The sequence below is a fragment of the Chiloscyllium punctatum genome, chromosome 5 (assembly GCF_047496795.1).
Source record: "Chiloscyllium punctatum isolate Juve2018m chromosome 5, sChiPun1.3, whole genome shotgun sequence".
NCBI classification, from domain to species: Eukaryota; Metazoa; Chordata; class Chondrichthyes; order Orectolobiformes; family Hemiscylliidae; genus Chiloscyllium; species Chiloscyllium punctatum.
In genome coordinates, this window is record NC_092743.1 from 19,788,471 (window position 1) to 19,806,802 (window position 18,332).

General features: G+C 42.3%; 1 protein-coding gene across 7 annotated transcripts in view; it reads right to left on the reverse strand.

The window, feature by feature from the left end:
- LOC140476930 (receptor-type tyrosine-protein phosphatase mu-like) overlaps positions 1-18,332 on the reverse strand; it is an 887,393-nt gene that overhangs the window by 346,867 nt on the left and 522,194 nt on the right. For all 7 annotated transcript variants that reach the window (XM_072569881.1, XM_072569880.1, XM_072569879.1 and 4 more), the window contains exon 9: positions 11,038-11,147. In XM_072569881.1, coding sequence (XP_072425982.1) covers positions 11,038-11,147 — 110 coding nt within the window. The remainder of the gene's footprint in view (positions 1-11,037; positions 11,148-18,332) is intronic.

The window sequence follows — 18,332 nt, forward strand, 5'->3', positions numbered from 1 at the left end:
ATGTGGTGTATATGGATTTCAGCAAGGCGTTCGATAAGGTTCCCCATTGTAGGCTATTGTACAAAATGCGGAGGAATGGGATCGTGGGAGATATAGCAGTTTGGATCAGTAATTGGCTTGCTGAAAGAAGACAGAAGGTGGTGGTTGATGGGAAATGTTCATCCTGGAGTCCAGTTACTAGTGATGTACCGCAAGGGTCGGTGTTGGGTCCACTGCTGTTCGTCATTTTTATAAACGATCTGGATGAGGGCGTGGAAGGGTGGGTTAGTAAATTTGCAGATGACACTAAGGTCGGTGGAGTTGTGGATAGTGACGAAGGATGTTGTAGGTTACAGAGAGACATAGATAAGCTGCAGAGCTGGGCTGAAAGGTGGCAAATGGAGTTTGCGGACAAGTGTGAGGTGATTCACTTTGGTCGGACTAACCGAAATGCAAAGTACTGGGCTGATGGTAAGATTCTTGGTAGTGTAGATGAGCAGAGAGGTCTCAGTGTCCATGTACACAGATCCTTGAAAGTTGTCACCTAGGTTGACAGGGTTGTTAAGAAGGCATACAGTGTTTTAGCTTTTATTAATACAGGGATCGAGTTCCGGAACCAGGAGGTTATGCTGCAGCTGTACAAAACACTGGTGCGGCCACACTTGGAGTATTGTGTACAGTTCTGGTCACCGCATTATAAGAAGGATGTGGAAACTTTGGAAAGGGTGCAGAGGAGATTTTCTAGGATGTTGCCTGGTATGGAAGGAAGGTCTTACGAGGAAAGGCTGACGGACTTGAGGCTGTTTTCGTTAGAGAGAAGGTTGAGAGGTGACTTAATAGAGGCATACAAGATAATCAGAGGGTTAGATAGGGTGGACAGGGAGAGCCTTTTTCCAAGTATGGGGACGGCGAGTACGAGGGGGCATAGCTTTAAATTGAGGGGTGATAGATACAGGACAGATGTCAGAGGTAGTTTCTTTACTCAGAGAGTAGTAAGGGTATGGAATGCTTTGCCTGCGAAGGTAGTAGATTCACCAACTTTAAGTACATTTAAGTCATCATTGGACAAGCATATGAATGTGCATGGAATAGTGTGGGTTAGATGGGCTTCAGATTTGTATGACAGGTCGGCGCAACATCGAGGGCCGAAGGGCCTGTACTGCGCTGTAATGTTCTATGTTCTATTTTCAAAGTGAGAATGCACTCAGGAGGGTGGTGGTTGGAGAATGTTATGGCTCTTTTCAATAAAAGATGGATGGCCTTCAGCCCACCCTGATGGGGGATGGATATGTAGAGATATTGCACATCCTGGGGGAAAAGGAGGCAGCTGGAAACTGGAAATTACACAACTCACACAAAGTTGTAAAAGAATCAGCAATGTGAGTGGGAAGAGATTGAACAAGTGGGAGAATAGAGTCTGGATAGTACAACAGGAGCAGGCTGAAATGATGGATCTGCCAGGGTAGCCACGTTTGTGAAGTTTAAGAGGTAGAAGTGGGCCTTGCAGGGTTGGGAGACTGAGATGGGAATCTGTGGAGATTTAACATTTTCCAAGTCAGGATGGTGAGTGACTTGGAGAGGAATCTGCAGGTGGTGATGCTCACATGTGTCTGCTGCCCTTTGTCCTTCTAGATGGTAGTGGTGTAGGTGTGGAACTGCTGTTTATGCAGCTTTGCTGAACTTATGAAGATGGTACACACTGCTGCTACTGGGTGTCAGTTGGTAGAGCGAGTAAATGCCGTTGGATATGAAGCCAAACAAATAGCCTGCTTGGTCCTGGATGGTGTTCATCTGTTGATTATTGTTGGAGCTGAACTCATCCAGAAAAGTAGGGAGTATTCCATTGTACTTTTGATTTCTGCCTTGTAGATAGTGGATTAACTTTGAGGAGTCAGGAGGTGAGTTAAATGCTGCAGTATTTCTAGCCTCTGGCCTGCTCTCATAGCCAAAATATTTGTATAGTGAGTCCAGTTCAGTTTCTGTTGAGAGTGGGAGATCCCGTGATAGTTAACGTCATCAAATGTCTAGGGTTGGTGTTTAAACTGTCTGTTATAATAGGTGTAATTGCCTGGCTAAACATTGCAGCATAAATCTGGATATTGACTCCAATCTGGGGAGATTTTTCCACTTGAATCCCAGGATGTCCAGTTCTGCTAGGGCACTTAGTTGGCCTTGATGTCAAGGGCTAGCAGTCTTACCTCAGTTCGGGAATTCAGCTCTTTTGTCCAAGTTCAAACCAAGGCTGTAATGAGGTCGGGAGCTGAGTGGTCCTGGTGGAACCCAAACTGGGCATCACCGAGCAGGTTATTGCTGAGCAGGTGCTACTTGATTGCATTATTGATGGCACTTTCCATCACTTCACTGAGAGTGGACTGATGGGGCAGTAATTGACAGGTTGGACTTGTTCTGCTTTTTTGGTGCATACTTGGTCAATTTTCCACATTGTTGGGTAGATGTCAATGTTGTAACTGTATAGGAAGAGCTTGGCTAGGGGAGCAGAAAGTTCTGGAGCACAAGTCTTTAGGACTATTGCTGGAAGGGCCCATAGCCTTTGCATTATCAAGTACCACCAATCGTTTCTTGATATCACATTGAGTGAATTGAATTGGCTGAAGACTGACATCTGTAATGCTGGGGACCACTGGAAGAAACCAAGATGGATCATTCACTTGCCCTTCTGGCTGAAGGTTGCTGTGAATACTTCAGCCTTGGATTTTGTATTGAGGTGCAGGGTCTCCCATCACTGAGGATGTGGATATTTGTGAAGCTGTCTCCTCCAGCGAGTTGTTTGATTGCCCACTACTTTTCATGGCTGGATGTGGCAGGACTGCTGATCAGTTGGTTGTGGGATTTCTTAGTGCTATCTATCATTGCTATTTATGCTTTTTGACATGCAAGTAATCCTGTTTCTGAGTGGCTTCACTTGGTTGATATCTCATCTTCAGGTATGCCTGGTGCTGCTCCTGGCATGCTGTCCTGCACTCCCCATTGAACTAGGGTTGATTCCTTGGCTTGATGGTAATGGTTGAGTGGGGAATTTGCTGGGCCATGAGGTTACAGATTGTGCTAGAGTACAATTCTGCTGCTATTGATGGCCCACAGTATCTAATCGATCCACAGTCTTGAGTTGCTAGATCTGTTCAAAGTCTGTCCCACTTAGCATGGTTACAGTACCACACAACACGATGCATCAATGTGTCGGTGAAATTCCCCACAAGGACTATATGGTGGTCACTTACAACAGTAATGTCATGGACAGATGCCTCTGTAGATGGCAGATTGGTAAAGATGAGATCAAATATGTTTTTCTATTATGTTGGTTCCCCCACCACCTGCCGCAGATCCAGTCTAGCAGTTATGTCCTTCAGGACCCAAACAGCTCGAGCAGTAATGCTGTTGCCAAGTCATTCTTGGTGGTGGACTTTAAAATCCCCCATCCACACATATTTTATGTTCTTACCACCCTCAGTGTTTCTTCCAAGTGTTGATCCACATGAAGGGGTATGATTCAAGTAGGATGGTATGTGGAAATTAGCTGGAAGTTTCCTTGTCCAGGTTTAACCTGAAGCATTGGGACATCATGGTGTCTAGAGTCAATATTAAGGACTCCCAGGGCAACTCCCTCCCAACTTTATAACACTGCCTCCATCTCTGCTGGTGGGACTGGGCACACCCAGCAATGGTGATGGTCTATGATGTCATCCATAAAGTGCGATTCCACATGAACGTCTATATCAGTTGTTGCTTGGCTCGTCTGTGAGACAGCTCTCAGTGATTTTGGCATGAGCCCCCAGATTTGAACCTGGTTCCCACGACATTGCCTGAGTTTCTGGATTAATAGTCTTGCAACGATACCATGAGACTATCACCTTCCCAGGGTCAGCAGGTTCATGGAGGAGAAGAAAAGGATGGCAGGGGTGGTGTTATGTGGCCCATAAAGGAGTTACCCCTGGCCTATTATTGTCTTTGAACAATGAATGCTGCTTGGTTTCACTCTTGGAGCCAGCCTCCACCCACCATCGGATAATTGTGATGGGAAGTAGATGGAATGGGCATTGATTGCCTCATTTGGCTCACGGGCAGGTAGGTGACCTCTATCTTGTGTAAAATCATGTGAGAGTCACTAAAAGCAGCCCTGGTAATATGCCCCATCTCCTGCCTGCAAGCCCAGTTCCAAGGTAAGCATAAAATTCAGCACCACGTTGCTAAAAAGCAGAACTTGAGGAATAGAATTACAGATTAATTTCCATCCTCTCTCTGATGGAAACACTGACTTGTATTTGGCTGAGCCCCACCAACCTCTACCTTATCCAGAATCCATCATGAGTGAGTCTAAATAATAAATGTTAGCAGCTTTTTGGCTTTTCTGATGAAGGGCTTATGCTCGAAACGTCAAACCCCCCCCTGCTCCTTGTACACTGCCTGACCTGCTATGCTTTTTCCAAAGCCCCATTTTTCAGCTTGTGACACCAGGTGCACCAAGCCTATGACCAACTCAATTACATTCAGCTGGCACAGCAGAATGGGAAATGCAGGGTTACAGCAATAGGGTGGGTCTGCTTTGGACGGGCTGTGTGGACTCAATGGGCCGAATGGCCTGCTTCCGCACTGTAGGGGCTCTATAATTCTACAATAAGTGAAAGGATAGAAAGTATACTTTTCTTCTCTGACCAGGTTGTGATCCTATTTTGTCAACACTGGGATAACTCCAAGAAAAGGACAAGAATGCCGAGTCAATTTCTAATTGTCATAAAACTGGTGTGTCACAGGGGGCTGTGGTCAACTGGGATCAGGAATTCCTGATGAAGGGCTTATGCCCAAAACATCAATTCTACTGCTCCTTGCCTGACCTGCTGTGCTTTTCCAGTGCCACACCTTTCAACTGGGATTGGAGGTCAATCAAGAAGAAGGAGAGCCAGTAAATAGAGTGATTGGTCTGGGAAGGAGTGTAATGTCAGAGGACTGTGATCAGGAGCAGGGAAGGTTTGCTCCCCTGAAGAAGAGTGGCAGCAGAATTCGGGGTCCTGCCAGCTATCAGCCAGCAATGGTCCACAGGCTTTTAGGGAGGACTCCAAATTGTTGTGTATATTTAAAGTGCACACCGTGACCCGCATCAGTGTCTCTGAGGGTCACATGCTGGGCTCCATAAGGAGCTTTCTCTTCTCTGTCCTGCTGCTACCAGCTGCCTGCTGGCAATCCAACTTCAAAAAGATGGCAAGAAAGTTAGCTCAGTTGTTGCTAAATAGTTGAACCCTAGCCACACTTCCCCCCACCATCCCCCCCCACCCCCCCACCCCCATCCCTGACAAGTCCAGTGGTTGGTTGAGGTGAAGGAATTCTAGTTGTGTTTGAATCATGATATAAAAGCCCCTTAGGACTGTGGTAAAGAATATGGTCCTCAGATCGGATGGGGATATACTTAGCATCATCAACTTAGATGAGTCAGCATAGCCAGTAATGCCTACAACCTTCCAGACTCACGTTCTGCAAGATAGAATTGAGAATCTATTTCCTGAATCATTGAAGAGTAAAATAGCACAATTTCAAGTTGCTGAATGCCACTGTGTTATTTTGATATTTCTAAAACATTTACAGAACAGTACTGGGGTCTGAATCTTTTCTAATATCTTAGTGTTCTCATATGGTTCACTGCATAAAATAAAATCCGTGAATTGTGTGGGACCGAACTATAGAGAGAAGAAATGTTTGATAACCTGTGTGTGCCTGATAAGTTATTGTTGGTTAAAGACATCATTCTGACCTATCCATTGACCTCAATACGTCTTGAATATGAAGATGAAAGAACAATTAGCTTGGGCTTTTCTCTTAAGGACAGAACTGGATTTGATTCTGCTGCACACACGAACCTCACTCCTAACTCTCCATGCCAATTCTCTTCATCTTGAGTCACAGATGATAAGTAGTTACTCAAGGCTTTATGTATAATATGCAATGACTTATTCAAGAAGGATAATCACACTCACTGTTCCACAAACCATCACAAAAAATGCATAATACCCCAAACAGACCATCAAAATGGCCAATTTGCCTGACTGACTACTACTCCGGGTAACAGCAACTAATACCACAGATTTTTTCAATAACGGCACAAAAACCCCTATTTCTTGTATCACAGTTAAGTTGAACAAGATCAGTGAAAACAAAGGATTAGAAAACAAAAGATAAATGACTTAACACACATACCATGGGTGGAAAAATCTGACAGACAAGATAGACAAAATGCAAAGATCAAAAGTCCAAATCATTGGATAGAAAATCACCTTTCTCACAGTCCCTTGAATTTTTGCAAGGATGATATACTGTTATCTGTAGCGGTGCTTTGATTTGATCACTGATCAGGTGAACTCAAGATCTTTCTTCTATGAATTGTTTTTTTAAATTCTCTTGATTTTTCAGTCTCTTCCCAGCATGTAAGGGGGGTGGGGGGAGCGGATTCGGGAGGGAATAAGTGGGTGGATGCTTTCTGTCTGCAGGCTGTGGAGGTTTCTGCCACTTTCTGCTGCTGTTGGAACTTATAGTCTGCTGTTCAACCCGTCACAGAATTTCCTTCAACTGGAAGATTCTCAGCGCTGCTTCGGCTCAAATTCTTCCTTTACTTCTTCCAAAAAGCAGTAATGAGTTGCACAGCTCACCAGCTTGATTTCCAAGTGGCAAAACCTTCCAGGTATTGCACTTATAGCAGTATTACTTGGGGAGGTGATGGTGTAGAGGTAATGTTACCGGGGTAATGATCCAGAGTTCAGATGAGGTTTTGGCAATATGGGAAAATGCTAGTAATTACCCTAAACGCCATCACCCAGCAAGCTTTATATTCTATTGTAAACATTGTATGTTTAGGTGTATAACTGATTTTATATTTACCACTTCCTCATCTCCTCACAAGTCTCTGGCATCACAAATTCGGATAGTCTGGAGGTTACAACATTCTTCCAGAACATCTTCCCTTCAAACTGGTAATGTTGATAGGTCTGTGAATTGAGGTTTGTTGACCTTGATTCTGATTGTCTACAAATGGTTTGTCCACTGGAGGATCGTGGCAAATAGGAACAGGAGTAGATCCTTCAAGCCTGGTCTGCCATTCAATGTGATCATGGCTGATCATCCAAATCAGTACCCTGTTTATGGTTTTCCCCCAAAGCGTTTGATCCCTTTAATCCTAAAAACTATATCTGCATCTTTGTTGAAAGTCATCATGTTTTGGCCTCGATAGTTTCCTCTGGCAGGTAATTCCACAGTTCACCACCCTCTGGGTGAAGAAATTTCTCCTCATCTCATTCCTAAAAAGCCTAGCCCTTACCCTTCAGTTGTCACCTTTTGTTATAGACTCCCCAGTCATTGAGAACATCCTTCCTGCATCTGCCCTGTCCAACCATTTTAAGATTTTAAGGGTTTATATGAAATTCTACCCCTTCAATCTTTCTGAACTCCAGTGAATATAGTCCTAACTGATCCAATCCAGTCTTTTCCCATATTTCAGTGCTGCCATCCTAAGAATCAGTCTGGTAAACATTCTTTGTGCTCCCACAATAACCATAACATCTTCCTGAGACAAGGAGACCAACACAATGCTCACCAAGACCCTGCATAATTGCAGTAAGACATCCCGACTCCTGTACCTGAATCCTTTCCCTATGAAGGTCAATATGCCATTTATCATCTTCACTGCCATTTACACCTGCATGCTTACTTTCAGTGAATGGTGTACAAGTAAAGCTAGGTCTCATTGCACCTCCCCTGTTCCCAATCTATCACCATTCACATCATAATTAACCTACTATCAAAGTGGATAACCTCACGTTTATCCACATTATACTGCATCTGCTGTGTATATTAAAGAGTAAATGCTCTTAACTTTAATTTGTTGTTCAGATTGGATTTCTTTATTCACCCTCTGCTGATGTCTTCCTGGTGAACTGGATGTTTTCACATGCTCAATCATGGCAGGAGAATAGCTGGTTACTTAACATTGTCACATTATCACTGAAAGACATGATTCTTCTTTGACGGATGAAGGACTGAATGTTGCTCTCGAGCTTGTATTAGTACAGTTTTTAAAATCCTTACATGGGATTTACTGCAGAACCTAACTCCATTTTAAACATTGATTCCCATTTGAAACAATGTTTCACTCAGAATTGTGATTTTCAGAAATTTAATTGCAACTTTCAGCAAGTACATCCTAAACTTGTTCAGTTTGAGGTTTAATATTTAATTTTGATACAATTCTACATGTTTAGAACTGATTTGTTTTCTCCCTAAATGTCCAATGTTGTGGTCTGTTTTGTCCATCTTAGACATTCAATCTTTATTGCAGTATTCTTTCTCTTGTTTTTCCTTTTTATTTATTCTTTTTTTCCTATAAAACTGCAACATCACAACGTTGTTTATACTCTGATGAACTTTATGCTTTTATTCATGTATACGATCAATGTTGCTTCTTTGTGTTCAGGGTTTTACCCTTGTGCTGGACAGAAATGCTATCATATTAACCTGTTGCATGCTTTAGATCAGTATTATAATAATGTATTATTTGCTTCTAATAAGGGCACTAGACTATCTATTTTAAATACTGAACTAATCTTTAAATCTGTGACACAGCAATCTATATCCCTGTGCTCTGTGTGGGTTTTTCTGATCAAAGTGATGATTTCTCACCCTCGCTGGTTAAAATGGAGATTTCCCTGCCTTCTGTAACCTAGATGGAAGATTCTCAATTATTCGTGGGCAAATCAGCACTTGCTGGCTTTCGTTTTCTAGTACCCATTGCCTGCCCCCGTCAAATACACTTCTGGGGCTATGGCCTTAATAAATCTTCCCACCAAACCTACAGTTTAAATTACAGATCCCCCGATTGTATCACAGACTTAACATTCTTCCAAGTATCTTCTTCTGTCAGCCTCCGTCCTCGAAATCTTTTAAATTGCCCTTTTATCACCTTCTCACAGCTCTGTGACTCCTGATGCTGCGGCCTGGCTTCTAATTAAACCTATGACCCTTGCCTCTGCTATCGTAGCCATGCCTCCTGGTGCCCATTTGTGATAGCAGCAATGCTCACTGTGAACAGCAAGTGCTCCTTCTTTACTTGTGTCCTTGCCAACCTGGTGTTTTGTGCCATTATTTTAAAGATTTTCCCCTTCCCTACAAAGAAAACTCTATTCTTGAAGGTCTGAAACAGCTGTTTCCCTGCTGATCCTCAAACAGGGATATAAGCTATAGATTCTGCTTCTCTAAAGACTCTAATTGCTAAGTGTGTTAGTTTTTACTCTCATAATAGCTCATATAATATTTTCTGTGCCTCTTACCAGCTCCATTAACCCACTGATTTGAATATGCTCCACAATTAAGCATTCATAGCTCTCTGGAATATCGGAGCAACCAAGTACACAGATGCCCTCAATTTAATATTAGGGGCCTTCGTTCTTTCAAGATTAGTGGGAGGGTAACTTTGATGGGTGTGGAAGGCTCCTTTAGGGCCTTGGATGGAGGTGCGGGAGGAGATGTGGGCGCAGGTTTTGCAGTTCCTGCGGTCTCCTCTACATTGGAGAGATTCGGCGCCTCCTAGCAGAGCGCTTTAGGGAACATCTCCGGGACACCCACACCAATCAAGCACACTGCCCCGTGGCCCAATATTTCAACTCCCCCTCCCACTCTGCCGAGGACATGGAGGTCCTGGGCCTCTTTCACCGCCGCTCCCTCACCACCAGACGCCTGGAGGTAGAATGCCTCATCTTCTGCCTCGGAACACTTCAACCCCAGGGCATCAATGTGGACTTCAACAGTATCCTCATTTCCTCTTCCCCCACCTCACTCTAGGTCCAAACTTCCAGCTCAGCACTGTCCCCATGACTTGTCCTACCTGCCTATCTTCTTTTCCATCTATCCACTCCACCCTCTCCCCGCCCCCGACCTATCACCTTCATCCCCTCCCCCACTCACCTATTGTACTCTATGCTACTTTCTCTCCACCCCCACCCTCCTCTAGTTTATCTCTCCACGCTTCAGGCTCTCTGCCTTTATTCCTGTTGAAGGGCTTTTGCCCGAAACATCTATTCTACTGCTCCTCGGTTGCTGCCTGCACTGCTGTGCTCTTCCAGTACCATTAATCCAGATAGTTAATCAGAAATGCATGACATTTCTTTTCGCTGGCAGTCAAATGGAAATCAGTCCTGTTTCATTTCCCCCTCAATTTTCTTTCCTACATGACAACAACAATGATGAGCGCAGAGTTCCTTTGAATTTACAATACGTTGAGATAGCTTTGGGAATAAAAAGTCAGCCTGTGTAATTGTATCATTGGTCAAAGGCCCCCTGATGGAAAATATGTGTGTGGATGTCAGGGTGTATAGATTTTTTTACCCAACCTGTGCTGACATGTTATTGCACACCTCTGGAGCTGCTGGGGCTTAAAGCAGGCCTTGGATTGGGTCCTGCTGTAGCACACAAAGTACCTTTAGATAAACATTTGGCAACACTGAATATCTAATCCTCCACATGAAGGAGGTTCTCACATCTTCTACACGTCACTCATTGCAAAGCCATAAGTACCCATGTAAATAACAAGCATTGGCATCTTTTAAAGAAAGAAAGGCGAAAACTTGAGAATAAAAATCGTTAGCTTATTCATTTAGGAAGGATAGCCTCCATAATGTGCACAAATACACTAAATCAGGAACCGAATTGAAAGAATATATTCGTACGTTTACAGTGTTTCATAACAGGAGAAGGTGAGGACTGCAGATGCTGGAGGTCAGAGTCGAGAGTCAGGTGCTGGAAAAGCACAGCAGGTCAGGCAGCACCCGAGGAGCAGGAGATGAAGGGTTGATGTTCAAAACCTCATGCTCCTCGGATGCTGCCTGACCTGCTGTGCTTTTCCAACACCACACTCTCAATTGTGTTTCATAATAGCCAACCTCAAATACATTGTTAAGGTTATAGACAGGAAAATCAAAAAAAAAATACATCTCTGCATAATGTTTTTGTGCGAAAGATAGAATAGTAAATTTTAAAATTGCACAACCACAAAAAATATATCTTTACCTCGTAAAGTGTGATAATACCAAATGTTTCTATTGGCTCCTTCCACTGTAGATATATCTTCTCCTCAAAGGTGCTTCCTTGAACTGAGTCTATGGGGATTGCACCAGGCACTAATGGGAAAACATAAAAAAAAGTCAAAGAAAGAATAACAGTTTTTCTCTATCCTCATGACAGTGACACAGCAGCTTCATGTCCCTAATGGCATGTAATGGTGTGTAACATCCACTCATTGTGACTGGCAGCTCAACCTAAAGAGTATACTTTTATGACCTTAGCATCCACGAGACACTTAATAGCGTTGCAGGCAATCGAGCAAGTTCAGACACAAGCCTTAACAAAGGGAAGGCATTACCATAGCCCTGACTGACTAACTCACAACTGACAATCACAGGAGAATTATGGTCCAATTCCTCAGGCTCGATAAAAGTCAATTTACTCTGTGCTGCTCCTTAGAAACGTTCAATAGATTTTAGACATAAACATTTTTAGATTTCCTTTCCCCTTAACAAATTATCTTTCTCTTGCTTTCTAACCTGGAGGAAATAGATGTACTTATTGAGAGCCAGTGCATTGTCACTTCTTTGATGCAGTTAGATGTGGACCGATTGCAGAAGTCAGTTTATTTGACGCAGTACTGTACTGTAGACTTGTTAGCCAAGTGAAAACTCATGGGATTAAGGGATCATAGAGTCATAGAGATGTACAGCATGAAAACAGACCCTTCAGTCCAACCTATCCATGCCAACCAGATATCCCAGTCCAATGTCGCCCCAGTACCCGACCCATATCCCTCCAAACCCTTCCTATTCATATACCCATCCAAATGCCTTTTAAATGTTGCAATTGTACTAGCCTCCACCACATCCTCTGGCAGCTCATTCCATACACGTACCACCCTCTGTGTGAAACAGTTGCCCCTTAGGTCTCTTTTATATCTTTCCCCTCTCACCCTAAACCTATGCCCTCTAGTTCTGGACTCCCCGATCCCAGGGAAAAGACTTTGTCTATTTATCCTATCCATGCCCCTCATAATTTTGTAAACCTCTATAAGGTCACCCCCAGACTTCGACGCTCCAGGGCAAACAGCCCCAGCCTGTTCAGCCTCTCCCTGTAGCTCAAATCCTCCAACCCTGGTAACATCCTTGTAAATCTTTTCTGAACCCTTTCAAGTTTCACAACATCTTTCCAATAGGAAGGAGACCAGAATTGCACGCAATATTCCAACAGTGGCCTAACCAATGTCCTGTACAGCTGCAACATGACCTCCCAACTCCTGTACTCAATACTCTGACCAATAAAGGAAAGCATACCAAACGCCTTTTTCACTATCCTATCTACCTGCGACTCCACTTTCAAGGAGCTATGAACCTGCACTCCAAGGTCTCTTTGTTCAGCAACACTCCCTAGGACCTTACCATTAAGTGTATAAGTCCTGCTAAGATTTGCTTTTCCAAAATGCAGTACCTCGCATTTATCTGAATTAAACTCCATCTGCCACTTCTCAGCCCTTGGTCCAGATCCTGTTGTAATCTGAGGTAACCCTCTTCGCTGTCCACTACACCTCCAATTTTGGTGTCATCTGCAAACTTACTAACTGTACCTCTTATGCTCGCATTCAAATCATTTATGTAAATGACAAAAAGCACCGATCCTTGTGGCACTCCACTGGTCACAGGCCTCCAGTCTGAAAAACAACCCTCCACCAGTGGTAGGAAGGTTAGAAAATTGGCCAAGGGGCAGGAACAGAGAATAATATTGAATGAATTATTTGTTTTCAGACGGGAGGGATATATACAGTGCTGTCCCTAGAGATTGGGACTGAGACAGCTTTTCTTTTTGAGATATAATTCATGGTCTACATCTGGATTTAAAGGGTAAAATACAATATTTGTCGATGATATGCAACTTGGGGATGTGTCAAGCAATCAGAACAGTCACAGACTTCAAGAGGATATCGAAAAAAACTGGTGAAATGAGCAGATACATGGCAAAATAAATTTAATGCAGAGAACTACAAAGTGACACTTTTTGGTAGTGTCATGCCAAGTACAAAGATATTGGGTGATGACCTTTCAGTCAACAAGTTGAAAAACTGATCACGAGTAAGCTATTAAAAATGGCTGCTGCAAATCATGTGACCTTTGGCATTTGCATTACAAACAGTACCAGATGTCAAGCTAATATGAAAAAATTAAATATGAACTTTCCCAGCCACCTGGAGAATTCACACATCTCTTTGTTTAAGGATGGATCAAGTCAACAGAACTGGAGAATTTCTAGATTGCCTTACATTCTGTTTCATTTTGAACTAAAGAGAATGTCGAAACTCAATTTATGGTTGATGGAAGTGAATGGACATTGTTAACCTTCCATTCTATCTTGTTGGAATTTCTCAACCAAACTAGGCTGTGCGAACCTCAAAGCTGTTAAACCAGAATACAGAATATTGGAATCAATATAAAACCTTTATTTGGAAAGGACTTTCAGCTTATGAAGTGACACATGATGAGGCAGCCATGTTTTCGCACGCTTTTCAAAAGCAAACTAAAAGCTATTTGAAAGCCGTTCCGTCAAAAGCCATTACCAGAAAGCTAGACCATTATCCATGAGTGAGCAAGCAGTTAATGTAATTAAGAAAGAGTGAGATCCCAACAGAGAGAGTAATTTTCCTAAAATATACTGACTTCATGTTTAACTGAGAACCAACTCTCTGAACATTTCACTAACAGAAACCACACAACCTTTCTATGACTATCACTTATATTAAAATATCAAAATCCTCCAAGATACTTCAGGCCTGCTATGTCGAAGAACTAAATATGTAGTTCAGAGAATGCGATTATTATAGATATTTTCTAATCACACTTGCATAGTTTTACTAAAACCTCCCTATACAACAGGATGTTATTACATAGCTCTGGTGGGATTTGAACTCACAAGAACACTGGAATGAGATAATGACAATCTGTAAAAATGCATTACCTTTACTGCTGCATTGCAAAATATCTAATAAGGTTTTGTTTGGCAACTGATTGGCCATTAACACTAAGCTGTAAGATTTGGAGGGCATGGGCTACTGCTATAAAGCCAGAGGAGCTGAATATTATTTAAATGGAGAAAGATCACAGAAGGCTACAGAACAATGGTTTATTTAATAGGACATGGGCTTTGCTAACCGGGCTTTTCACCCAGCGACACTCAAGGAATGCAACACATTTCCAAGTCAGTTTTAAATATTGGCCTTCATTTCAAAGGGAATGTGAATAAAAGTAGGGAATTTTTGCTAAATATATTCAAGCCACTAATTGGACCACAGCTGGAATGTAGTGAACACTTTTTGGCCCTTATCTAAGGAAATATATATGAGCATTTGAGGCAACCAAGAGAAAGTTCACCAGGCTGATACCATGTATGGAGGGACTGTCTTCTGAGGAGAAGTTGAGTAGATTACATCTGTACTATATAACAATTTGATTGGACGAGAGGCAATCTGATTAATACATACACGATTCTTAGGGGGACTCAACAGTGTAGGTGTGAAAAGATTGTCTCCCTTTGTGGGAAAGTCAAGGAACAGAAGGCATAATCTCAGAATAAATCAGAGATAAGAAGGAATTTATTCTCTCAGAGGATTGTGAATCTGTTACAGCAGAGCTCAGTCGAGGCTGGGTGGTTCAGTATATTCAAGGCTGAGGTAAACAGGTTTTTACTCAATAAGGAGATCAAGGGTTATTGGAAAAGACAAGAAAAGACAAGAGTTGAGAATGATCAGATCTGCCATGGTCTCACTGAATAGAGAAGCAGACTTGATGGGCTGAGTAACCTACTTCTGAACTGTATCTTATGGGCTAATGGTCGAAATAAAATAGAATGGAATGTTGCTGCCAATGAGAGGCATCTAGTAAGTTGAAGATGGAAGGCGCTGCATTCTCCATGAACATTAAGACATACGATGGATAAGTTCAAAATCATGGATAATTTTGATGAAGTAAATAAAGAGAAATCATTCTTAGTGGTAGAATTTTATGAATGCATTTGTCACAGTGTTAAGGTGAAGAACCATACACCATTGGTAACATAGAGAAATGCTTTCCAAATGGAAGGTTATTGTGATTGGGAATGCATTGCTAAAAAGGCTGATGGATGCAGAATCATGCATCAGGTTCAAGGGGGAACTGACCAAGTACTTGAAAAGACCAACCTTGCAGTGCTGTGGAGAAAAAGTGAGGGAGTGAATCAAGTTGGAAAACTTTATGGAGGAGCTGGCAAAAGCATGATGGGCCCAATGGTCTCCTTCTGTGTTGAATCATTCAATGATTCAAATGTAAATTGAATTGGTGAAAGCTCATAGCAGAAGGGAGCTACTGCTAAAAGCTGATGCTCTCAGCCTGCAAAGAATTACTCAAGTTGAAATATTTGCTTTAAGTTTCATTTCTCCTGAGTGAGGAAATGGGAGGAGATGACTGGTAGTTTACAAGACCTTCAGCCAGCCCATTTAGTATTCCAAAAGATAACTTGTGGCATAGGGGAAATGTCACCGGGTTGATAATCTTGAGCTGAGGCTAATGATCTGGGAGCTGGTGGTCTGCATGTGTTCTGGGGTGAAAAGCAATTGGTTGTGGAGGATATATAGACGGAAATAGCGGTCAAGGTAACTTCAGGACAAATGGCCCTTAGCTGCAAATATATATAGAAAGCCTGTAATCATTCAATTATGGGACGTAAAACAGAATCCTCTGGGATTACCACAATAATCAGACCATTTCCAGGGGGAAGCACACAGGGACAGGGCTGTCTAGTGCGGAGCATCAGAAAAAGTAGCTGATGATGAGAAAATATGATTTTCATTCCTCCCATTATATCAAACCACACAAAGAAAGCTGTCAAAACATCAGTGAATAGTGAAGGCTGAATATTAGCTGAGGGCCAAAAACAGCTAATTTATTAAGTGCCTTTCTACAGAAGTCAATTTAAGGCAACTTTCAGGGAAGGTTCTATTGAGAACATAAACTTTAGAAATTATTCAGCCGCATCTGTCAGCCCCCTAAAAGAGGGGGGGGGGGAGTCTGAAACCCCAACCCCTCATCTCTGGGACCTGTCCAACATACTCCTGCTCAGGACATTGGGTCTTACCACAGAAAGGAACAGGACCCAGTTTTGTCAGGTCTAATACATATGTCACAGAAGGCAGAATGGTCTGTTGTGGTTGAGACGCCATCATCCTAATGAAATATTTAACATGCAGAAAGCAGTCCCTGCTTTCATAGATCCAGCAGAAGTCTACTTGCTGAGGCCAACCTTGAGAGTTGTGCAAATGGTGCACACCTGGTATTCCTGGCCAGGACTGTGGCCAGGTCAGGAGTTACTTTTAAATTAGTGTTCTTTAGAAGTTCCATTTGTGGATGGAGACACCAAATCCCTACATGAGCAGGTAAACTGTGTCAGACTTTTCTCCCCTTAGGGAGCAGTGAGCTCCTTGGTTCTACCCCAGTGCTTTTGACTCCCAATGAAAAGCTTCTTCAATGACCATGAAATTTGACTGAATTTGTGAGACCATGCAATCTGACATGTCCATCAAGATAATAGAACCCTCCCCTCAGGCATACAATTTGTGCCTTCAGTGTTTTATTTCTGTATTTCATAGAGAGCGACACAGTCTTACAGCATGGTAACAGATCATTCGGTCCAACTAGTTCATGCCAACCATGTTCACAAATTAAACCCGTCCCACTTGCCTGCATTTGGACCATATTTCTCCAAACCTTTCCTTCATGTGCCTAGGCTCTGTAGGTTTGTCAGAACCAGTTAGGCTCATCCTGCCAACCAGTCAACACCCTCATCTCATGCAGTGCACATGTGTGTTTCCCTCTTGAATTGATATTTTTGCAAAACGTCCTGATGAGTGCAAGTTGAAAAGATTTGACAAAATGTGTCTTTATTCAGCAACACTCAAGTTTTATCCTTAAATTAAATAGCACAGAAGGAGGCCATTTGGCCCATTATGTCTGTGTCAGTTCTTTCAAACATGTGTTCCATTAATCTCAAAGCCCTTTCTTGCCTGATTTCCCAAAATCGCTATGCATTTTTTTTGTAATTTTCAAGCATTTTCCCAACATTCGATTGAAAGTTACTGTTGAGTCCATTTCCACCGGATCTCTATTTCACTTCAGAAATTGCCTACAATTCTGAACAGGCTGGTACTTTAGTAAAAAAAATCGTTAAAGTCACAGTTGTGACATTCATTCAATAATAACAATGCACAAACATAACAGAACAGTTGCTGTCAAATTGGACCCACAAAGCTGGTATGAATGCAATGCCCCCTGCTGCCAGGGGTCAGTAGAGCTAATAACAAACAGATGGTTATTAGGAGCAGGAGTGTAGGCTGTCTTTTGTGGGATACCCTGCTGCTCTGACATGGCTACCCTGATACACTGCAAGCTAAGACAACCTGGTTAGAAATTATTTATACAGAAGTAAAATTAAAAGTCTACATCTTTGCACCAGCTGAAGAACATACTCCAGAATTACATTTTAATTCACCTTTCAAATTGTCAACGAAAATATCTTCAGTACTATATGAAAACCTCAAGAGACCCATGAAAATTATCCTATATCCTGCTTAGTGCAGTCACATTGTATAAAGACCTAGAATGATAAGACAACTAAACAATACGAGAGTGTTAATGTCATGGATTTATAGGCCATTAGCTTTATAAATTGCAGATTTTACACAGATTAGTACTTATCCTTGTTAGATATTTATCCTCTGTTTTCTTCTTCTGTTTACAAATTGCACTTCACTTAATTTCTGCCTCATTTCCAAAGATACTGACTGAAGCTGGGATGGTTTAACAGCTGGTTGCTACTGATACTGGTAAGTCAGTGCCATGGCTACCTTTTCTTGTCAGCTTCCTCTACCATTTCCTCAGTTCCTTCTGATTAAATTTAATCTGTGGTGCAATATGATCCAGCAGAACAATTTTCCTCAACCAGGTGACTATTATTCATATTTGAACCGGGACTAGTTGAACCTTTGAACCCTAATCAATTCCTTTCTTCATGTTAACATATGATGCTGAAGAGCAAATCAGAGTATTGCCTTTGTTGTCCTTGCCCATATTAACCAATTGTCCACAGAACTGAACTTGTAACATATCTGGTCATATAATTTAGTGACCTTAATCCTGCACCCATCCACTCCCAGTCCTTCCATTCCCACTTACATTCCTGATGCACTTTTCATCATGTCTTCATACTCCCTCATAGCTTTAACCCCCCACCCATCATTTCCC